This window comes from Sciurus carolinensis, unplaced genomic scaffold (assembly GCF_902686445.1).
Source record: "Sciurus carolinensis unplaced genomic scaffold, mSciCar1.2, whole genome shotgun sequence".
Classification (NCBI taxonomy): Eukaryota; Metazoa; Chordata; class Mammalia; order Rodentia; family Sciuridae; genus Sciurus; species Sciurus carolinensis.
In genome coordinates this window covers 1,625,947-1,651,456 of record NW_025920137.1, presented here as the reverse complement: position 1 = coordinate 1,651,456, position 25,510 = coordinate 1,625,947, and the positions used below count along the sequence as shown (strand labels likewise).

The following is a 25,510-nucleotide window of genomic DNA, read 5'->3' as shown; positions in this document are numbered from 1 at the left end:
TGTTTCTTCTAAAAGTTGCTAGAAATCAATGAACAATATGAATACTGAAGATTTCTCTTTCTATGAATTCAATTGAAAACGTGCACATACAGCTAGTCAGAGGTCTGCGTGTGCATCCTTTGGGGCCAATTGTACTATAGGTGGCTGGGTTAGGGCAAATTTTCAAACTGACCAGGTAACCAGGCACTGGACCATCTAGGAAACCACAGAAACAATAAATGTGTGGGGTTCTCCTGCCACATCCCGCGTGAATGAGGGAAAGAGTTTCTGTCGCAGGATGGTGTCAGCTATTGATTAACCACCAAGAAACTTATCTAACCAAATAAATACAAGAGCCAATAATCTTTTCAAATGGAAGGGGGTGTGACGGATTGGGTCATGCCAAGATCTGGCCTCAAAACAAGATGGAAAAGCCCTTCTTCCCTTATTTTCTTGCAAGTAAAGGGGAACCAGGAGGGGCTTCTGTGAGGAACAGGATGGGGTGGAGTTAGGGAAGCCATTTTTTTAGAGAATTAACATGTCCTCAGGTGATGAACCAACTCTGTACAGGATCACCTACCCTAGGCTATCTGAAACAGTCTCTCATGACTGTCAGTTCCTGGGAGTCAGACCTCTGTATCCCATGGCTCAGCCAAGCCTGATTCTGCTAAACATGGATGGCTTCCCACGAACAACAAGATGGGAAACAACCCATATACTCTTCCAGCCATCCCAGGGTTTCCTTTATGTCAATTCCCTTTGGAGAATGTGTCATAAATAAGTTTCTGCTCTCATCTACTAAGTAGTCCAAAGAGTGAGGGCGATATTCTAAAAGCATCATTGTGTAAAGTGGTGGCTGCCACCAAGTGTCAGAAAGTCCATACCTGTGTATAAAGGTAGATTTGGAAACTCCTAAGGATAGCTTATGAATTTCTCATAATTATGCTAATAATACAGTTTCAATTTGAAATTTTAGTCTAAACAGAATAAATGTTAAAAACCACTCTTTTTTTTTTTTTAATTATAGAGCCTTTCAAAGTTCTTCCTACAAAAAGTAAAAGATCCTCATCATTGGATAGGGATCTTAACACCACACTTTTGGCTGGTGACACAGGAGCCACATCTCAATGACCGATATGACCAGTAAACCAGTTACGCAAGACAAAACATTTGTTCACAATTTTTTTTTGTATCTCTTTCTTTTCTCATGTTAAATCCATCCCCTAATTCTGTACATTTTACTTCCTGCAGAAACTATTTCATTACCTCTGCATCCATTGCCACCACCCTGGTCTAAGTTATCATGTCCTACCTGAAATACTGCAATAGTTCTCTTATTTGTCTTCAGAGCCATCTTTTAAAAATGTCAATTCAAACAGATTGAAGACAAAATTTCTTAGGATGACCTAAAAGATTTTACAAGATTCACCCATCAACTATTACTAACCACATCTGGAATTGTTTTCTGATTTGCTCTTTTTTTAAAATTTATTTTTATTGTAAACAAATGGGATACATCTTGTTTCTCTGTACATGAAGTAGAGGCATACCATTTGTGTAATCATACATTTACATAGGGTAATGATTTGCTCTTTAATTCAACAATACTGAACATAACCTTAAGTTAGACAATGTGCCATGCAAACTCCAACCACATTCTGACACTGGTTATTATAAAATATAATTTATATATTTTCATATTAATTGTTATAGCAGTTCCATATCAGACATTTCTGGAATAATTAGGACCAAAGCATTTGAGCAAGATAGACTTAACTAACATCTTGAAAATATTCCATTTTTGTCTGAGGATTAAAAAAAAAAAACCTTATCATATTCAAATCAAAACTACATCTTAATTTTTTTCATTTTATATTTTAATGAATTAATTTCAGTAACAACTTGTTTTCAATGATAAATAATAAGTCAGAAAATATAAAATGCTGTATTTGAAACCCTTTAGTCTTCTACTTTCTTCCATTAAAAAAATATTTATTCATGTTATCAGCAATAAAATTATATCAAAGTATATAAAAATTAGTTATTCAATCATCTTAAAGACATGCTTTAGAAATGTAATATCTGCCTAGAAACAAAACCAAGGTTAAAACATGAAGCAAAACTCAACCTGAATGTTCTTGGAGAAAAATAAAATGCTTTTTGAAATTTGAATTTTCGCATTAAGGCAAGCAATTGTATATAATATTAGAAAATCAAAGCTTATCAAGCAAGGAAAAAAAACTTCCATTTAGAAATAATACTTTGGAATGTAATAGACTTTAAAAGAACACTTTAAAGATTTTTACACCATTTTTGTGTTCTCTCTAGGAGTTGTTTTATTGTGAGAGTCTTTCTTGAAGAAATACATATATTTTATTCCCAATTTATCCTTCCTCCGGAGAGAAGAACAGAGAGGAAAGAGAATCATATTGTTGTGCAGTTTTTCCAGAAACACACTGTTACACCTATTTTCTAGATCCTTTTTTACAATAGAGAGATCTGGCAAGTAAATTACCATTCTTTTTAAATCTAAAGGCATTCTTCATGGTGGATTCTTGAAGCAACACTGCATTAGCTGAAGGAGGTATTGAGTGATGGAATAATTAGTGTAAATGCAAAACTTAAAGAAATATATTTGTAAATTTTTGTTGACATTTTTTGTTCAATATAAATAGTAAGACATATCTATATGTTATCAATGAATTATATACATGAAATAAAAGGAATGTTAAGAAATGGGACATTAACAATCTATGCCCAAGAATTAAGGTGTTTACAAAATAAAGACAAAATATCTTCAGACTTGATTATCCTGAATCTCTTCATGTAAGTCAAATATAGAAATTGTTCAGGGCTGGTGATGCATCTCAGTAGTGGTATGACACTTGCCTAGTGTGCTATGAGGCCATAGGTTTGATTCACTAACACTGAAAAACAAAAGAAAAGAAAAACATTGTGTTTATGGTAAGAATAAGATACATCATTACCTAATAGAGGGATAAAACTCAACTCAGTCAGAAAACATTCATTCTAGTGTTACAGAAAGATCTGTTAATTAGCCTGATTTGTTTATTCCACAACATATTCATGCATGATAACATCACATAGTGCTCCATAAATAAAGTTACATTTGTCAATTAAAAATAAAATAAAACTAAAAATATAAACATTTATATGTACAATGATTGTCAGTCCCCAAAATGGCCCCAAAGGATCCCCGTTTCCTGATTTTCATGGCTTTGTACAGAGAAAATTTATGCATCCAATAGGATATAGAATGTGATCTCCAGGAGCAGGTAAAAGACAGTGTGACTTTTGTTACTCTGTCTCTTGCTATACTTAGTTTGTGGGAAGCTGGTTGGCATGTTGTAAGAGAATAGGTATAGCACTACGAGTAGGTCAATAGAGACAATATGTGAATTCTTTTGCCAGTAGCCAGTGAGAACACAGCCAAATAATCCCTATGTTGAATAAGCCATCTTAGAAGAGGATTCTCCAGACATTCATTACCTGGCCTTTAGATGAATACAATCCCAGTTGACACCTTGACTATAACCTACTAGAATCATTGCCAGAATCATCCAACTAAACTACCCCAAGAATCTCTGAGATAATAAATGTTTATTATTTAATTAGTTAATTGAGGTAATTTGTTATGTAGCAATAAATAGCTAATATATTTGCCAAGGGCCTTTGGTCATTTATTTTTAAGAAAATATCTTGTCTTCATTACCCCCCTGTTTGTACATGTGCATCACACGTACACATGCATACTCACATGCACTTACACAGTGTACCAACAGAAAACATATGCTAAAAATTATGTTTTCTACTCCAAATTCACTCCATCAGAAAATATTTACCATTTCCAAATAATACCCTCTTTGTTACTGCTCTAATTTGGACTTTGGCATGTTTCCCTCAAGGGTTAATATATTGGAAGCTTGGTCCATGGAGTGACACTGTTAAGAAGTGATAGGAGTTTTAAAAGATGAGGCCTAGTAGGAGGTGCAAGGTCATTAGGAATGTACCCTTGGAAGGATTAACATAGTTTTTGTGGGACTCTGAATCAGTTCTTGGGAGCAGGCTATTATAATAAGGCAAGCCTTACTCTTCCCCTCACATTGACTCCCTGTCTTCCAATGTGATCTCTCCTTTTATGGGTGCTGCCATTGTGATGAAATCTCCTCTGATGCCTTTACCAGAATTGAATGATGCTGATGTCAAGTCTGAATCTCCAGAACTGTGAGGTAAATTAACCTTTTCCTTTGTAAAAAACTCAGCCTCTAGTATGACATTGCAGCAACAGAAACAGACTAATAAATTTACTTTCATTGCATATTATAAATTGCTGTAATTACAAAATACATCATACTGATTACATCTAAAAAGTCAGAAATCAATTTTACTTTTTAAATACTTTTGTATTATACTCAAATAAATTTAATCTACTATTTATAAGGTATAGTAAGCTTGAACTCTAATACACAGTATATCATTAAAAATTAAACCTTGTTCACCCTCTCATTTGGTGTTCCCATGACTAAGAGTTTATGCTACCAACAGAAACTTTTATATTTCAGTATATACAAAGGTAGTCTCAGGATCCACAAAAATAGTGGACCTGACACAATGTTTCTTGGCTAAGACCTTTACCATAACACATAAACAAATTTATAAAGGTTGATTGTTTTGCTGCTTCGGTCAAATTGCTTGCTTGCCATAAAGAACTCCTTAGACCAATGTCTTCAAGACATCCCTTATGTATAACACCACAGGGAACCACTTCTGCACTCCCAATTTGGTGTGTGTATGTGTGTGCATGTTCACTTTTTTGTTTTTTTGAAGTGGGGCCACTACAGATTGGAAAGGCATGCAAGGGTTGTTTGTTTCCCACAAACCAGTCATCTTGCTGTGAGAAAAGGGAAGCTCCCAACTGAAGCTTCTGTAAAAAAGCACTGATTGGCACTCTGCTGACTTGTTGATCTTAAGCACAGCTAGCAGAAGCCTGATTGTAATTATTCTTTTTCCTGCTCTCTCTGTATATATCAGGTGCAGCAAGCAGGGCTCTCAGGGGTGTGCTGTTTAGTATCAAAACCCAACAGAGTTGGAGAGTTCTCCTTCCTCATTCACTGGTAGGCAAGGAAATACACTTAACATGGCTAAGTTGTTTCCAAGCCAAGTCAAACATGGCAGAGCTCATGATTGGAGACTAGCCAAGTGCTCATAGTGGGTGGTCAATGCACATTTGTCTATTTTAATTGAACGATCACAGAGAGCTTTAAACTAAACTGGAGCTTTAAAAGTTCCCATTATATGCACTGGCTTTTAACACTAAAATATGGTGTCAGTTCATATTCTTAGAATGTGACTATGAGAGTGTTTCTGGAAACTTCCTGAGGTACAAACTGTAATTACTGTGTGTGACTAGTGGAGTGACAAAAGAAGCTTCCCATCGTAGTTTTCTACCAGCAACCAAGAGCATTAATGGACTATCCAGTATCCTTTTAATGAATCCATTCTCTTTTTCAATTATTCAGTTATTTTTTATTTCTTACAACTAAGAATCTTGAATGGTACAGAGGTGCTTTACAGAACAGATTCCAGAGTTTTAAGCTTTATGTCATTTAAAAGGAAATAAACACTGAAAAAATATAGAGCTGGTAAGCACATTATGAAATTAAAATATACCACTTTGACTTACTATTTTTAAATGATATTATAACAACCAAAGTAAGAAAAATGCAATTTCTGAATAAAAAGTTCCTTTAGATTTACCATATTCAGCCTCACTGCAAAGTGAGAGCAATTATACACGAGAATTTGGAAACTACTACTCTAGAACATTCAGCTGCAATTATATTACTAACCATCCCTTCCACCGTGCTTCATAAGCTACCACTTTATTTCATTATTACCCCATTGTTATCTCCTTTTATCCCTATGAAATGATGTTGTAATAAATTTCAGTAACAGTCTGTGATGAATTGGACTGGGAAAGAATTGTTCAAAAATGAATAAATCCCAAATTGGGCTATACAATCAAGAAAATCTCTACCCAAATCCAAAGTGGTTTGGGGGCAGGGGATTTTTGTTATTGTTTGTTTGTTGTTTTGTGGTGTTTTTTTTTGGGTACCTGGGATTGAACTCAGGAGCCCTACTTAGCCACATTCCCAGCCCTATTTTGTATTTCAGTTAGTGACAGGATCTCACTGGGTTGCTTAGCACCTCACTTTTTGCTGAGACTGGTTTTGAATTCTTGATCCTCCTGCCTCAACCTCCTGAGCCACTAGGTTACAGGCATGCAGGACCCTGCTGGCTTGTTTTGTTTTGTTTGCAGAAATTGACAAGCTGATCCTAAAACTCTTCAGGAAATGCAAGGGACCAAGAATAGCCACACACACACACACACACACACACAAACTTGAAAACAACAAAGTCGGAGTGTTCTTATTTCCTGATTTCAAAACCTAATGCAAAGCTACAGTAAACACATATAGATAAAAAATGAAATTGACAGTTCAGAATTAAGCCAACTCATTTATGGTAATTAACTTTCTACAAAACAAAGAGTGAAAGAATAGTTTGTTTTGTTTTGTTTTGTTTTGTTTTTATGATTACACAAATGGTATGCCTTTACTCCACGTACAAACAGAAACAACATGTATCCCATTTGTTTACAATAAAAATAAATTAATGCTTTACACTCACCCTTAAGGAATTTAATAAAGAAATGAATTATATATATATATGTGTATATATATATAATATATATTTATATATATTTCTAGATATTATCTATTAATTGCTGTCAGATAATCTGAAACACAAGATTGAGTGATAATGCTGTCACATGATAAATATGAGATATAAAAGTGAACTTCAAGTCCAGAAGTACTTTTATGGATCTCAGAAATGTAGACAGTTTGCACTTATCTTGGAACAATTGACAAATATCTAACTGCATAATAAAATTAACTTCAATCACACATGTCCTAGATTTTTTTTTTTTTTAAGATGATAGGAATTTATTTTATCACTTCTGGACAGTAGAAAGTCTAAAATCAAGGTTCTGGCCAATTTAGTTGTTGGTGAAGGCTCTCTTCCTGTTTTGCAGATGGCCATGTTCTATGTCCTCACATGGTCGAGGGTCCAGGGAAAGAGAGCCCTATCACTTCCTCATAGGCCCTAACTGCAATTACAGTCACATTAGGGCTTAGGACTTCAACATATGAATTTGTGGGATGGGGGCACAAAAAACATTCAGTCCACAATACTAGGTTAAAATCAGCCCTACATTTTTCTATCAATTTTGTACACCTCTGAATTTTGAAAAGCTAATTTTTCTACTTGACACTATTTTATTGTTACAAGAAAACATTGTGCTTAGGAATCTACAATGAGATATAAGAAGTGTACATTTTGAGAGTGTACTAATTAGGCAAAACATGATAAATCTACTGTTTTTTTTTTTTTAACCAAGGGTGTTGAGCTACATCCCAAGTCCTTTTATATTTATTTATTTATTTTTATTTTGATATAGGGTCTCACTAAGTTGCCTAGGGCCTGGTTAAGTTGCTGAGGCTGGCTTCAAACTTGCAATCCTCCTGCCTCAGCTTCCCAAGATCCTGGGATCACAAGCATGGGCCACTGTGCCTAGCAAGGGCTAGCTACTTTTTATCATCACAGTATATTTTATAATTCTTTGTTGTTTTATATAATCTATCTACTTTTAAAAAAATAAACACCACTGTGAATAATGAAAAAGATACATTGACTTTCCAAAAAGTTGGAACAGTTTCTTAAAATTTTAACTCTGCCTACTTATGATAAATGCATTTCATTTAGAGATGTTTGTGTAACAGGAATAAACATTTGTCGATAAGAAAATTTGTGATTGAATGTTCATGCCAACTTCTTTGCAACACTAAAAGCTAGAAACACAAATATCCATCAAAAGATAAATAATAAAACGAATTTGGTATATCATGTTCAAGGGAACACTACTCAACAGTAAAAAGGAAAATCTATCAATATGCACAGCAACAGGGATGAATCTCAAACTAATTCTGCTAAATGAAAATAGATAGTACAAAATATTATTCAAATTCTATGAAATTGTAGATAATGTAGACTAGTCTGTAGTGATAGAAATAAAAGATTAGTGACTGATTCATTAGAGAAGGAGGGGGATGGGATAGTTGGGTGAGAGGAATGCCTTTGGCATACTACACATGTTCAATAACTAGACTTAGACTGTGGTGATGGCTTCACACAACTGTCAAAACATATTCAATTGTATGATTACATATATTCAATTTGTTGTTACAATTATACCTCAGACTACTTTAAAATTACAAAATGATGTTTAATGCTTTTTTAGAAAACAGTAAACAGATGTGTACATGTGACAGGAATCTTTACATGCAGTGGAGTTTAGGAGGAAATATTGGCCCTAATCTGTAAAGTGTTTCTAATTTGTGTTGTTTTCCCCATCCCATGAAGAAAAATTTAGACTCATTATATTGCTCTGTTCTTAATTAGGTTTTGTTGCTTGTGATGGTGCAGAGTTCTGTGTATTGAGTACTGTAATGACTGCCAAAGAGAATAAGAGAAACCAAAGCAATCTCAATACTGCAATAATAAACAATCCATAACTTGTTTCAATAGTTTTATGTCTATTCTTACATATACATTCTGCATGTATATGACCCCTGCATTAAATGAAAACACTTTCTTTATCAGCATGAGTATGAAAACCAACTATGAAAAACACAGAAAAATTAAAAAATGACTAATAGGTCTAATTATAAGTATATGAGCTGCTTTAAATGGGTAAATATAGCAACAAAATGCAATCATAAGCATAGGCTTACTATGCTACTTTAAGGTTTACATACACAATCGACATTTTATAAACTCTATCCAGGCTCCTAAAGGCATATGCTTAAAATAAAAAGTAAATAAATAAATAAAATCACTATATGAATTCTTACACAAGCATTAATAATAGAATGTCTTAGACTTACAGAAAAGTTACAAAGTTGGTACAGAGGGTATCTCTCTACCCCAACTCTCTCTCTACATACATACATATACACACAAATATATAATGTGTTGCTATTATTGTTTTCCTGATTAATTTGATTAAAGCCTGTCTTCTAAAGGAAACTGTATGCTCTTCTGAGAACAGGGACCTAGTCAGCCTGCTACATTTTCTCCCTTTTTTATTGGCAGTACACAGCAGAGTGACTCAAGCTTCTGGACCCTCCTGAATTTTGAATAAGTGAATAGATTGACTCATCTATTTTATATTCTTTGTTACTCTAAATGTAATTTTGTGTGTATGTGTCTGCATGCACCGGAGGGTTTTGATGATTTAGACAACCTGCAAATGCTTAAAAATTAATGAGAGAATAAAATAGATGCCAGATGTTTCCTCCATTTGGCAACTGTCTGGACCCCTAACAAAAACTTGTAATATGGGTTTTTGTGCTTCCTTACCATGTAGTTTTATACTTAACTTATTTTCAAGAAATTGTAGGAAAAAAGAGCATGATAAATCTGAAGCCATCCCCTCCCAAGTGAAAAAAAATCATAAATTGGATTAAAAGTTAGTGAAATATTTTACTATTGCATTTTATCTCAGCATTTGCAAATTGTATCTAAGAATCCTGATAATTTTAAAACCATTGTCCTCATCTCAATCAGTGAAGGGCCATGACAAAGTTCTCATGTTATGAACCAGAAAGTCTCATGCAAAAGAAGAGAAATAGGTTATTAAAAGAATGTACTGTATAACTTGCCTAATGGCCTGTAATCTGCTGAAAGTACAGCTGCTGTGGGCTCTTTAACAGGTGCTATAATTATGGAGCATAACAAACATGTTAGGATTTGTAGTGCATTTAATACCTTACAAACAAGTGGGCTAATTTGGACAAGGCTAATGGATTAGTTCAAATGACACTCTTATAAAAGGTCTGTGATCATGTTGTGCAAATTTGACTGAAATTCTAAGTGTAACAAATGTATTCAACTTTAAAATGATAAAACTATTTTTAAAAATATTCCATCACTGAACTTCCATGCTATTCCCTCCATATATAACATTTACTTTCAAATGAAAATAATCATCTTCATGGTATTCTAGCAGTTTCTACCAACATAAAACAATGGCTTAGTGTTCCACTAGTTCAATCAAAATAGCCCACATACTGTTTGAAAATGAGCACAAATCCCTGCCCTGAAACCATCAGAGCAAATGATTTAAGGTTTTTCTGCCAAGCAATCAACCATACATATGTTATTTAAGCATCTCTGAGGAAAGTGACAGGGTTTTTTTCTGTATAGATTTAAAACTAATTACTTAATAATTGACAGATTGACTAAATTCCAGAATATGTGGGTCCAAAGGCAGGTGTAACCTGCCTAATGGCAAAAAGAAAGTGTCATAAATAATAAAACCTCCAGGATACATTGTGGAAAATCCACTAGACTTTTTAAGAACAAAGAATGAAAAGTTGCATAGGAAAAATAAGAAAAAATAGCAATTCACTTTGACGTGAGCAGTGGTACAACAGGGATTCAAATGACTATTTAGAGGGAGGTGTTAATGGATAAGGCAACTCCGAAGACAGGACCTGCCTAATGGTACAAATTTAGAAACCATTAGCAGATTTATTGGAGCTATTTAAGTAGATCTACAATTAAAAATAGGTGTATCTAGAGATGGGAGGTGGTCTGAAGACCAATTGCTGAAGAGCAATCATAAAAGGCTTAGAAAGAGGATAAACGGCAAGAGGCTGAACATGGAGAGCACCATTGGTACAGCAAAACTCAGAAGACTGTGACTCCATGGAAACCTAGAGCAGCAAGTGTCCTGAGAAATGCAAAGACTGTTTCAAAGTTCTGTCAACTGTTGTTGAAGAAACAGCAATGGCTTTTAGACATGAACCATTTGGATTGAGTTGTAAGGGAAAAAACATAATTGTGAGGTTTTAAGTATAAATCAAGACATATCTCTGATAATACATTAGCTAGATAAACATCTATTTGAATGTGCTACCAATTACCTAAAAGACATAGATTAAATATAGTCAATAAACAACTAAAATTCAATGCTGAACACTGAAGAGTGTAAAAGATGATTTAGAGTAACAGATTAAGAAAAAATAGAAGTGGCAATTGGTAAAATAGCATTAAATTTTGAATTTAACAAATACTACATATAATACTACCTATAGAATATAATTTTACTTATCTAATGAGTATTTTTCTGTATGTATATATAGAATTTTATATTAAATATGCATTTAATAATTAAGAAAATAAAATGATTAACACAATCTAAAAATTATACATTATATTTCCTGCCTTTCTATTTTTCTACATTTTTCAAATTTTAGTTATGTGACTAATATTTGAGAAAATATATAATAGAAATGGGAACAAATAGAAGACAGTGTAAAATACCAGATAAATGGAAAGCTATTTTAACATTGCAAGCTTAATAAGAAGTTCTGATATATCTGCTATGAAAAAGAAAATTTCTATAGCAGATTGACATATAAGATAATAGAGGGCCTGAATATTTATAAGTTGACAGAGAGACAGAAAAGGACATCTACAGGTGCAAGCTAATGTGGCATCAACGTGGCATTAAAAAGGTGAGCATTTAATGTCTCCATCACATATTTTATTCAATATAGTTGGAAATGTTTTCCATGGTAACATATTTCAAGTCATAAAATCAAAGTCCTTCAGAAATGGGGAACAGAATAATTAAAGTACACAAAGTGATAACTTAGCACAAGCTGACTCCTTCCATGGAGACAGAGTCTGAGAGCTGGTACATTGCAAAACCAAAAGTAGGGGCCTTATTTAGCAAGCAAATGAAATAAATATCTAGTGGTTCACTATCAACTCTCAAGTTTACAAAGGAGGTGATTCAAGCACAGTAGAGTGATAGAGGGAAGCAAAATTTAGATGTCAGAGGCAACAACTAATTTTATGGGAGACAGAAATGTAGAGAATGATTAATGAATCTGATGACTTTTTTACATAACATTAATTTTTCTGAAATTGTGATGCCTATTTCTAAGAAGCATTTTCAAAGGTTCTATCTTGTCACACACAGAATTCCTATACGATAACATGATGCTGGTAGAGTTATCATTATTGTGTGAAGATGCAAGACCAAATTGGATGAGAGAGAATGACTTTCTCATTGTGGATCATATCAGTCCTCATTCACCATTCTTTTTTCTTGTTATATAGAACAAAATAGCATTTATTGGATTGTTCATTGCTTTTGAACTTAAAATCCACAATTTCAGTCCCTGCAAAAACAACCCTGTGGATCAATATAGTTCTCATTACCTATCTTTATCTTAAATGACAAATTCTTTTTTGTTTGTTTTGCAGTTTACATATTGACATCTGTATTTTTCACTCAATAATGCCAACACTGATGAAACGGAATCTTATTTCAGAGGTCGTGTCTTCTGCTGGTTTTCCCAAACTACAGACAGAACTTGTCAACTATACTGAATTTCTCTTCAAAAGCATTTTCCAAAATAAAAAAAGAAATATTTTTCACCGCTTTTTCTGTGATGCATTCTGGTAGGAGTTGAGCAGGTCATGAATTGTATTTTTATATCATTCAACTTTTCCACAGACATTTAGATTAATTCCTCTCTACCAAACTTCTAATATCTTAACTTCTACCAACTTCTAATATCTAAACTTCATTTACCATAGGTTCTATTGAATGGAGGCTATAAGCTATTAATCAAAGCCAAAAGCAAATCTAAAAAAAAAAAAATTCATGATCACTGAGAGCTGTTAGAACCAGTATGTTGATATAAAAATGAATCTTCAAATGTTAATCTATATCAATGTATTTATTTTAATATATAATTATCTGCCTTTATGTATCTGACACAAGAAATATACATTCTCACACACATTTCTCAGATTCTTGCTATTATAAGAATGAAATGTTTCAATTCTCTTATTTTATTACCTTTATCCTTCGAGTTCTTGATATCCTGAAGGAGGCAGGAATCTGACTAGCAGCTGATCTGGGGGCTGTGAGAGTGGAAGGAGAGGGTCATCAGAAGAAGTGTCATTCCTTTGCCTGGGAAAACTTCAGGAGTCTTTCTCCTTTTGCTGACCTCCAGTATAAGATAAACTACTCCTGAGTATACATAAATTAAAGTGGAAATGAACTGGAGGCAGTTTGAATGGATAAGTTTATAACTTCTCACATTCATTTAAGATGTATTTATAGCTCTTACCCTGAAAACTCTGTAGCAGAAATGTGATAATGAACTGCTGTCATTGTTTATCAGTTTAACAATTTTATACAGGTGTGATTGACATATGAAAAATGTCCACATTATTGTGTACATTTTAATGAGATAAGGATACAGTCATAAAATCATTGCTATAAGCAGTATCATAAACATCCATCTGCTCCAAAAGTTTTTATTTGATTTGTGATGAGAACACTTAATAGAAGATCTATACTATTGACAAAGTTTTAGGTACACAAGACAGTACTGTAAACTATAGGCATTATGACATACAGTAGCTTTCAAGGACTCATTCTTCTAAAACTGAAGCCTTTTGAACTCTGACCAACCTCCTCATTTCTTCTCCCCAGTCCCTGGACCACAATCCCACTCTATGATTATCTGTATTTCACCATTTTAGATTCCTTATATAAATGGAATCAGGTAGCATTGTCCTTCGATGGCTGGCTTATTTCATGAATCCTACTATTCTCCAGGCCCATTCACATTATTGCATATGGCAGGAATTCCTTTTTAAAAAGCACATTTCTCTTTTCTGCTTGCAAGCCTCATTCATGTGAATGTGACTACTAGAAGAAACATAACTTCTGAGTAGTTGGGGAGCAACATTTTGCTTGTTTTTCTAATTTTCTATCCTCTAAAGTACATGAAATCAAGCTAGAAAAAGAATGGAATAAAGATGGTGAAACTTTAAATATTAAACATGTCCAACTCTCTCAGATATGGCTGTGACTTAGAGCCTACTTACATGACTTGAATGGTAATACTCTGTCTTGGGAATTAAAAAAAAAAAAAAAAAACTGATGAGGAAGAATATAATTAATGACCTAACATTTAAATTAACCAGATAAAACACTTTTCCCCTCAGTTTTCCTCCAGATAGTATTTGATATTTATTTCTAACACAGTTGGAACTAAATTATACCAAAAGCAAAAATGCCCAGATCTAAAATAGTATGAAATATGTATGATCAATTGTGCAGCTCAAGAAAACTCTTGAAAAGATAAACAAATTCTGCAGTAAGTGATGTATCTCATACACAATTGTACACCGAATTTTATTTTAAAATAAATGCTTAAAACATCTATGTCCTGAAATATAAAATTTGAAAAATCTTCCATTCACTCAGTTGTCAGTATAAAATAATTAATAATTACTTATCTCAAAATTATATACATTGTTTTGGCAGTGATTTCCTGGCTGGACATTAATAATGAGATAATTTAAGAAAGTATTAAAAATGATTTAAAGACTCTGCATTTTCTATACTACTCTAACATTTCACTTATAATCTTTTGCAATATTGTACTGATACCAAATGTGATTTCTACCAACTCAATCCCATAATGTCTTAAGACAAATAGAGTCTTGATATTAACAGCCCCCGCATCTGTGAGCTCCCAGACCACTTGGAAAGGGGCAAGTAAAAAAAGCAGTCAAAAATTAATGTGTAAGCTTTATTTTTATCTCTTTAGACTGTATGAAAGCAGTACAGTTGAAGAGGTAAATGGGAGGGATGTACTGTTAATACAGTATAAGTTCCTTCTTTGGAACTCTAACAGATGATGATGCTTCCACTTCATTCTTAACCCAAGAAAAAGAGTCTTAAGAGATCATTAAGAGAATCTGGCCTATTTCCCTTGACATGTTTGGGAGAAGGGTACACAATGGTTGGTTCCACACACATGCCTTGAAATTCCGATAGCTTGATAAGATGATCACTGGACCTTCTGAATGCAAATAAGCTGACTATGTTGGAAACATTCTTCTTACTTATAGTTTGTCTTGGCAAAGGACGTTAGATATACTCCACTTAGACATGGACAACAATAAAAACTGACCTGAACACATTTTAAAAGGATAATTTCCAAGACAGTTATGGGTGAAATGTCAAAAGACAAAATCAATGGAGGTCTACTATCATAAATCAGAAGCTGACAACATGCTGAGTAACCAGATGAAGGAAAAAGTGTTAAGGAACTCAAAGGGTATTGATGTATAAGAAAAGAAAGTCTCTAAAAAATCTACACATTTCTTCTCAATTAAAAATGTCACTCTCAATATCTTCCTTGGCTATAAGAAATCAACCCACACTTATATCAGTTTCAATTCAATAAACCACTTCATTACTCTTACATCTTTTCCCTCTTCTTCCTCCCTCTAGATCTGGAAGAATCAGAAAAGGAAGTTAAATAACTACGAGTGGATTAGGACATTGAGGAAAAGCAACACTGGTGAACAGAAGAAAAATGGTAACACTTCCTCATCCTGCTCTAGACATCTGTAGAAGAAGCAGCCTATGCTGGGATAGGAGAAAAAATTTAATTTTTAACGAAGTTCAGAAATATTACTATGCACTTGGGTGGTCAAGTTTATTATTGAACTAAAACTTTTGGAGACAAAATTATCTGAAAGTTGGTATTAAGGAGTGTTAATAAATAATATTCTTGGAATATGTCTCAGGTTTTACTCAAGTTCATGAAAAAATTAGACCCACAAAATGGATCAATGTGGAAAATTTGAGGGAAATAGTTACATTATTATTGCATTTCTGTACATTCCATGAATGCAAAATAGTACCAAAGATGAGAATTATTTGAAATTATTTATTAGTTTTTTTTTCTGTATCTTCCACATATGTAAAAACACATTTAAAATAATTTCATGGTAAATACTTATGAAAAAATAAAAACCCCCAAAATGGTGGAACTAGTGGTTTATTGGATTATAAAAGCTCAAAATTGAACAAGGTTTTGTTAAAACGCTGTAGAATTTTGCATTTGAATAATATCTAAACTAATCTTAAATTTTTAAAATAAAAGTATTTTTATATGTTTTATACAACAAATCCTATAAATGTCAGAAAAGGAAAACATATTTGTATTCTTTTTGTCTACTATAAGGAATAGTTTAAAAAAAAACCCTCAAATTATATTACCAGTTATTTTAGCTATAATTGTAGTGAAATTTTTTGAGTTCATATTAATTATTTAATAACTAATCTCTGAGACTAAGGATCCTAGTTATAAACTATTAAAACAGTCATTCTACTTTGTGATACATACACGACTATAATAAAATCATGTTATGAAGTTTTTTGTTTCATCTCTATAAGTTCCATTTTCAAATATTTCTAATGAATAAAACTTGTTTACTCCTTACCAACTGAAAGTGACATCCCAGAGTGTGATGACCCCACAGCGGCTGCTGAACGGGAGCAAGGTGCCGGTGGCAAGAAGGTCAAGGGCTCTGCAGGTCTTCAGTCAGGCCAGGGCTGGCCACCCACAGTGCCTACCCTCACGCCCCATTCTTTTCCTGGATCATGTGAGCAGCGCCTGGAAGACAGCAATGACAGGGTCCTCCTGGGCGGTCAGCACCAGCACACTGCGGAACTTGTCCAAGAGCAGGAGAAGCTGGGAGCGCCGAGTGTTCTCATTGTACATGATCTCCTCCAGGTGGTGGTGGCCGCGGAAGTAGTGAAGGAGCCTGGCAAACATGCGCAGATCCTCAGGGTTCTGGGCAGAAGGTACACTGAGGCTGGCTGCCCGATCGTGCTCTCACAGACTGGCCACAGGCTCTCTGTCATCCGCTTGTTCAGTGGTGAATCCCCACTGGGGAGCAGCTCTGCACTGAGTTGTCCATGCTGAGGCTGGTGAGGGTTATGTCATCACTGCTGGTTGGAAAGCCAAAGCTTAAGACATTGGGTGTGCTGAGGCTGCGGCCACCAACCCGGGCAGTGAAAGGGACGTCCTCCTCCCGCAGGCGGGGCTCCTTCTCACTGGGGGAGGCCATCAGGCAGACATAGGTGTGCAGCTGGATGAGGAGCCAGTGCAGCAGCATCCACACCACCATCTGGATGAGCCTGGTTTCCTGCAGGGGGCGCCAGGGGGTTCCTGAACTCCGACAAGGAAATGAGCAAGGAGAACTTGGCAAGGATGAATGGCAGGTCGTAGGATGGGAACTGGCGGGAGAACTGCTCAGCCAGTGCCGGTACAGACACACGCTGGCATTGGGAGACAGCACACAGACGTTGTTCTCACACAGAGGGTAGATGATGACAGCCTTGCCCCAGTACACCAGGTGAGCCGCAAGCTGGAACACTGCAGCAAAGCCAGGTCAGCGTCCTAGGCTAGCTGCTGCAGGTTCTTCACAGCAGATGTGGTCTTGATCATCCACACCAGAACCGGGAACAGTCGACGGGCAGCTCACCCAGCAGGGACTTCTCATCACTGAGCAGTAGCAAGACATGGTAGGGGCGGATGGCTTCCAGGCTCCGCTCAATGGCCTCAGAGGGGGATCAGACTGGAGGCAGCATAGTGGATCTTGTGTGGTAGGCAGAAGCTCACTTCCAGCCAGCTGTTGATGTGGAGCCGCACCCACCAGACAAGCACAAGCTGTCCTACGCCTCCTTGAGGTCGCTTGCCAGCTTGCACTTGGGCAGGATGTGATGGAACGGGGACTGCGGACCCTCATTTGCGTCAGCCACGGCGGACACCTCATCCTGCAGCGCCAGGATCATCTTGGACTCCCGAGTGAGGTACTGGCAGTGGCGCTCCTCATGCTGCAGGACCGTGGCAATGCAACGGGACAGGGTATGCAGACAGTTGATCACCGAAGGGTCGTCGTTGGCCCTCAGGGCGAACACCACATTAAAAAGAATCATGGTAGGCGCTTTCCCTCTTCGGGACGGATCTGTTTTGGAGACCTGCCCCAGAGCATGCTGCAGCAGTGTCCGGTGCCCAAAAAACAGCACATTATCTACCTTCAGTTCAAATTTTTGGCCGCACATTTCAGACTTGGTTGCCAAAATTGTTGCCAAAATAACATCTGAAAACCTGGAGTCACCATCCTGGTCATCGGCATGGTCACCCGCGTTGTTAACAGCATATCTGCTACATGCCTTATCTGCCAATTGTCCCACAGCAGCCAGCAGACTGACTGCGGACCGCCAGTGGAGCGCTCCTTAAAACTCTATGTTTTCTTCTGTGATAGTTGTAATGCTTATAATACTACCAAGAAATTGATGATGTAAAGGTAGAGTGGAGTGAAAGTAATAATCGTAAATGAGAAAGAAATTAAATGACAACCATATGCCAGTTTGATGATAATACAGCATAAGCAGGCAAACATGCTTTATTAAGTTAGCTGTACCTAAGGTTATACAAAATATTTTATGTGGCATTGATATGTCAACATAATTTTAGTGTCATAAGTGACATACCTGTGCCAATCATCATTATAAGAACTTAATAAAGGCTGGTCTAATAAAAAATGTATTTTCTGGGCTGGGGAGATAGCTCAGTTGGTAGAGTGCTTGCCTCACAAGCGCAAGGCCCTTGGTTCAATTCCCAGCACTACCAAAAAAAAAAAAAAGTTCATTTGGGAAAATTATACAGTGGTATCTTTTGTGTTTCAAAAACCCTCAAGGGAAAATCCTTTGTGTTTCCTGGAAGAAACTGTACGTACATAAATAACTCTTTAAAAATCAATCATTTGAAAGGCAAACCTTAGAGAGTTAATCATATGTTGATGTATTCTAGTTGAAGAGTTATAAAACACTAAATTAATTCTGCATAAATTAAGAATTATTTTTAGTGTTCCTAAAGATAAAGATGAATTTTGAGGCAGGGGGAGTGGAAAATATATGTGGGTTGTTTAAAGTAGCAGAGATTATCAGTACATTTTAATCATACCTTGTAATTATGGGTCAATGAAGGTAATAAATGGATTCATCATAATAAGGGTAGTAAAAAATGTGTCATTTAAAAAGAATTTTTTGTGGAAAAAATAATTTAGAAGTTACAAAGATATAAAATGAAGATTTGCTGTTATAAATATAACCAATATGTTAAATACATGCATCACAAATAAATTCTTAACATAAGTCATTATGAGCCCAAAGGTAGGCATTATAAGTCTTAAAAATGATTATTTACTTATTTATTTATTGTACCAGGGATAGAACCCAGAGGTACTTAACCACTTACCACTGAGTCACATCTCCAGACCCCCCATTTTTTTGTTGTTGTTTTTTAGGATCTCAATAAGTTGCTTAGGGTCTTGCTAAGTACTGAGGCTGATTTTGAACCTGTGATCCTCCTGCCTCAGTCTTCTGAAACAAAAAACAAATTTTTTTGTCAAATATGCTATCATGTAATAAGTACTAAGTACAACTGTGATTATATTTAAATGTAAAACATTCAATAAACACAATCTATAATGTTTTCCGTATGTGTGAGAGAATCAAGCCACCATCAGGGGCTTAACCAAGCCAAGAGCAGCAGCAGTGGGGTATAATTTTTTTTTTTTTTTTGATTCCTGGATAGAGACAGCTCGGTAAACTCCGTATGGATACATGTCCTTCAGTTTCCATTAGCATTTAGAGGATTTTGGTGTTGTCTAGATTTTTTTTCCTGTAAGAAAGGTGCTCTGTGATTAATGGGAGTGGGCGGGAGGGTGGTGTGTTTCCCAGTGTGAAGCGTAAGGGAGGACAAGGCTCCCTGGGGAGCTGTCATAGGTCCTTGTGTGTCTCCTACCTCTGTACCTGAGGCACAGTCCTCCTACTGCAGATTATCTACACTCAGAAACATGCTTCAGTTACCTGAGGTTTTCAGCTCATTTGTTTAAATATTAGTTTATATCCCTCTCGTTATTTTTATACAGTTCATTTTGAGATGGAAGATAGTAACCAATTAAGCTCTGGAATTCCTAAAATGACTTTCAGAGTTTTCTTTTTTTATTCCTTCTTCTTCTTTTCTGTTATATTAAAATTCTTCATTTTTGAAAATGCAAAAATCAAAAGCTTCCAATTTTGTTCCATATTGTTTTCAAGTAATTTTGAAAACTAAACAAAAATAACTAAATAAATACATACAAATCAAGTTAATAAAAATGAGGCCCTGTGTGTTTCTTAAATCATATATTTATGTCACCTGCCAAAGTAGTCTTAAAATTTGGTGGCAATTCAATTTTTTTTTCAATCTGCAACGTAAGGATACACATCATTGAGAGATGTACATTTTATAATTCATAGAGAACTATAACATTTTGGTATGAAATGTTTTTCTAATCTTACGTAAAAATCTCCCAAAATTAGTTAATTGTCTTAAAAAGAGACATTTCTTTGAGAAGTTTTTATCTTCCCAAAATGAAAATATGATTAGATTTGAAGAAAATGAGTAAAATGTGATAACTCTCTCTACAATTGGTATTTCTTGCCCATAGCTTAAGGATTAAGTTTTATTTGTTAACTTTAAACTTTATCAAAATTATGGGACATGTATCAGACCATGTGTAAAGAATAAGTGTTCATTTTAATTACATTATAAAATTCTAATTATAGTAAATACAATGAATCTATACTTTCTTCCTGTAGACTTTGTTCTTAACTGTTGCCACAAATTATGTAAATCACTCGTTTATCAATTCAGCAACTTTAAATTTTTCTAATTTGTAAACATTAAAATTTATGTGTCTGTATTAGAGAGAAAAATTTGTAGCAAAGAAGTTTGAATAAGAGATAATAATATTTTGCTATGAGACACTGCATAATAGATGTCTTACCCAGTGATGCACATGTATGATAATGATCCCATCCAATTATAATGACGTTGAAAACTCCAGTTGCTTAGTGATCTTACTGCTGTTAAAATGTTACAATGCAGTGCATTGCTTGTGTGTTCATGGTGATGCTGGTGTAAACAAGCCAAGTGCACCACTCATTGTATAAAACTATACATTATATAATATATATTATTCAGTGCATAATATTTGATAATGATAAATGAATGCTACTTCATTATATATTTATTATACTACACATTTTCCTGATAGAGAATAGTTTGACTATGAATTAAGAAGGTTTACTGTATAACAGTATCAGCAAGTCCTTCAGAGAGTATTTCAGAATATAGCATTGCTATCAGAGAGAATATCCCTAAGGACATCTAGTGGGACAAAACATAGAAATAGAAGAGTGATTTTGATGATTGTAACCCAAGGAGGCAAAGGATAATGTGTTCCTTTTTCTTTGTTTCTAATAAAATGATTAATACTACAATAAACAAATGAACCTAGAAAGAATCCTACAGAAAAAAAATATAAAGGAAAATATTTTTCACAGGTGCAAAAGGTGTTTATATTTAAGCTAAGAGTTATAAAAAATCAAAAGGATAAAGAACTAAGAGTTATATAAAGTAAATAGGTTATAGTAGCTGTTTAATTTATTGTTGAAAAGAGAAAAAAAATGATTTTACTACCTAAATGTGCTGTGCCAACTGCAAAGATCTTTTGACAGCATAGAAATTGCCATAACTCCCACATGGTTTATCAAAAATTAAGCATATAAAAATTATATATATATAAACTAAAAGATTTTCTGGAAAAAAAGTTTAAGTGCCTTCAGAAATGCTTAAAGGAAAAATGCCCTCTGGTGAAATTACCTCTATGACATCTTGATAGATGAGTGTATAAGTTTAAATATGCATAATTGTCTAATAACTACTTATAAAACAAATCTATGAATAACCACTAGTAACCACTATACTAACACACACACAAATCTCTTTTATAGGTGTCATTTTTCTCATTAAAAATAAAAATTTAAATCTTAACCATTTAGGCAACTTAAGCTCTTGGAAATGTCACCTTGCATTTTTAAAATATGTATTCTACATATTTTCTTATAGGCAAAGATAATAATTATATGGTAATTAGTAAATACCTGGAAAAAAAAAAAGAAGAAAACTACCTTTGATTTACTTCTGTAGAAAGAACTACATACATCATACCCATATTTAATGTGAAACTTTGTGGCAGTACTTTACTGCAAATTACTTCAGGTAATTTGTGAGAACACCTGCCGGTCTTGAACAATGCAGTGATCAGTTATCTGCTTTATAAAGCTTTCAAGTACCAGTTCTGAAATGCTGATTGTTCATTTGCCAATTATATGTATTCACAGTTGCTTGGATCCAATGACCCTACATCCCCTTTGACAGAATTACCTCAATTAAAAGGTATGAGCTGAAATGAAATATCTTTATGATTTACCCCCAAATTTACTATATTTTGAAAAATTGTTTTATTAGTTTTCTTTAAAATTTAAATTAGTCAATTTGAAAATAAAATCAAAGGGTACAAATTACTTTTGGCATCATGGTACAGTTTCTTGATGTCTTTATATCATGGTAAAGATGAGAGCATTAGAAGTACATTATAATTTATGTATATATAAATATATATATAATTGTGCATAGAGACACAAACTGCATACAGAAATATATTATGTATGTGAAAATCTTTCCCTTTGGTACAAAAATACATATGTTAAGATTTAATTAAAATTAGGTTTATTTTATCAGGATCTTTTTAAATACAATAATATAAACCAGCCAATAATAATTATAATCATTGTATATTTCATGCATACTAAATTATTATTGCTAATTCAGGAAAAGATAAACATAGTGTATTTTCATGGCATTATCCACATAATGGTTTTAATGGTGATTTAATTAAGTGTATAATTTTTGTTTACTCATACTAAAAATTTTTAATCATTACCATTTGAATAAGAAGGCATTAAAACAAAATGTGTCATTAATAACATATATAAACATTTACTAATAAAATATTATAAGTAATATATTTTATTGCTATATTTAATATTTTAATATAACACTTCCTGGAAACTCTAGTAAGTTTTAATGAATTTTATGAGTACTCTATTAATATAGGAATTATAAAATTATTAAAAAAACTGTATTATGCTTACAATCATTACATGAAATGTAGCTGACTACAGGGGAACGATTCTAAAGTCATTGATTCTTTGCCATTGAATAGGTCAATGAGTAATTTAAATATTTTATTTCTATATTTTCAAATATTTAATTTCAAATATTTCATTCAGCAAATACAATTTTTATTTTATTCAAATATTTTAGTTCAGCAGAATGGTGGGATTTGTCACTTTCTATATTATCATTAAGTGTACCTGTCAAGGAAATATTTTTCAATTTAATATTTTGAATGAGACTGGGCATATAATTTATAATATGATTTGTTTACACTTTTTGAGTTATATTTGATATATGAAAAATTGCATATACATGCGTACAAATATTTATATTTATGTGTATGGACATATGCATACACCCAAGAAACCATCATTACATTCAATAGTCAAGATACTAAGTATATTCCTCATCTCCAACACTTCCTTTGGGTTTTGTTTGTTTAATATATGGTAAACATGAGGTGTATTCTCAATATATACCCTATCATTACCTGTAGGTCCAGAAGATCTCTAGAACTTCCTTAGCATACAGTACTGAAGCTCTATACCTATTGAGGAATTATTTCCCTCAGGCCAACCCTGGCAAAAACTGTTTAATTCTCTGCTTTTATAAATTTTAATATTTTGTTTAATTACTTCATATAGGGGGAATCATGCAACTCTTGTCCTTTTCACTCAGGAAGAGGTCCTCTCAGTTCACCCATGGTATCATGAATGGGAAGATCTCCTTGCTTATTATTGCAGAATGATATTTCATTGTGTGTACATGCCATATTTTCTTTTGAAATTTATCCATCAATAGATATTTGTGCTGTTTCCATATTTTGGCTGATAGAAAAATACCATAAAAGTGTGAGGGTACATATATATCTTTAAGACCTTGATTAATATAATTGGATATATACTCAGAAATGTATATTTGTTAATTTTAAACTGTATTAATTGCTGTATTATATGACACTTCTATTTTTAATTTTATGAGGAATCCTTGTATTCTTTTTCACATTGACTATAACAACTTACATTCCTACAACAGTGAATAAGGGTTTCCATTTCTGTTCCTCTTCATCTTTGCTAAAACGTACCCTTTATTTTGTTTTGTTTTGTTTCATTTTTATTTATAAAATATCCATCTTAATGATAACTTATTCTGCATTTCCCTTGTATATTGATTTTTGGCATTTTTCTTTTATACACCTTGTGGCCATTTATGTTTTATTTGGAGAAATGTCTATTAGTACATTTTTCTTGCCATTAAATACTTTACTGATTAACTTAGAATATTAGAAGCTAGAGTATTTTCAAATATATTTAGAAGCTAGAATATTTTTTCAAATATATTTTCTCCACTTTATACTCTGTATTTTCACTTTGTTTCCTTTGCTGTATGAAAGCTTTATGGAAAAACAAAACAAAACAGAAACAAACAAAAATACTAAACCCAAAATCTGTAGAAGGATTGTATGGCCCAACAATAAATTTTACCAGACACTAAAGAAGAATTAATTGCATTTTTTCTCAAACTACCCCCAAAATTGAATCAAAGAACATTTAAATTTCCTTACACTAGAATAGAATTATGTCAATACCTGATATACACAAAGAAATTACAAGAAAACAGTTACAGACCAATATCCCTGATATACAATGATGCACAATGCGCAAGAAAATTTGAGAAAAAAATATTCAATGGCACATTAAAAGTATCAGACATTGTGAGAAGCAAGACTTACCCATGGCATACAAGGATGGTTTAACACATGCAAAATTTTATTACATTGTCTTTTTTCCTATTCATGTTTAATTTACCTAATGTATTCTGTATGCTAGTATTTTGCCAGATATACACAAATATTTTATTCTATTTCATGAGCTGCAATTTTACAATATCAGCAGAGTCTTGGTATTTTTTAAACTCTCAAATTTAAATGTAAAGTATATCAAAATTTATGTTTTAGTTTAGTGTTTTTCAAGTGTACCAATTGCCGTGGTTTTACAATCTGTAAAACACTGATTTTATAGATTGAGTACCATGAGTCTCAATGATTCCATAGTGAACAAATTGAGTCAACTCAATCAATGAAAGGAATATATTTCCCAGACTATATTTTAGTGTTACTTGTATGTAAAAAAAAATTCTAGATATCCTTTATGTATTAGTATGTTTATTGAATCTCTGTAATGTTCCAGTGGTCTACTTGTTTTTTTTGGGTCCAGTCTTATGCAGGGTTATGGATTATAATTGCAAAGTCTTGGTAGATAGCAATGGAAGTTCTCCAACTCAGTACTTCTTCTTATGATTTTCTATTATTTTTGGTCCTTCCTATTTCCACCAAGTTGTAATTTTTCATACATGCAACCACACAAACATACACAAAAGACTAAGCTCTTTAAATTTTCCATATTATGAAATTC

The 25,510-nt window shown here is 33.8% G+C and overlaps 1 protein-coding gene and 1 pseudogene across 1 annotated transcript in view; one reads left to right on the top strand and one right to left on the bottom strand.

Annotated features, from left to right (window-relative positions):
• LOC124974205 (intraflagellar transport protein 88 homolog) overlaps positions 1-4,227 on the top strand; it is a 96,149-nt gene extending 91,922 nt beyond the window's left edge. The window contains 1 exon segment of the mRNA XM_047537650.1: positions 4,185-4,227. Coding sequence (XP_047393606.1) covers positions 4,185-4,190 — 6 coding nt within the window. The 3' untranslated portion in view covers positions 4,191-4,227.
• Positions 4,228-16,477: 12,250 nt separating this feature from the next.
• LOC124974189 (GATOR complex protein NPRL3-like) lies at positions 16,478-18,184 on the bottom strand (annotated as a pseudogene).
• Positions 18,185-25,510: the final 7,326 nt, after the last annotated feature.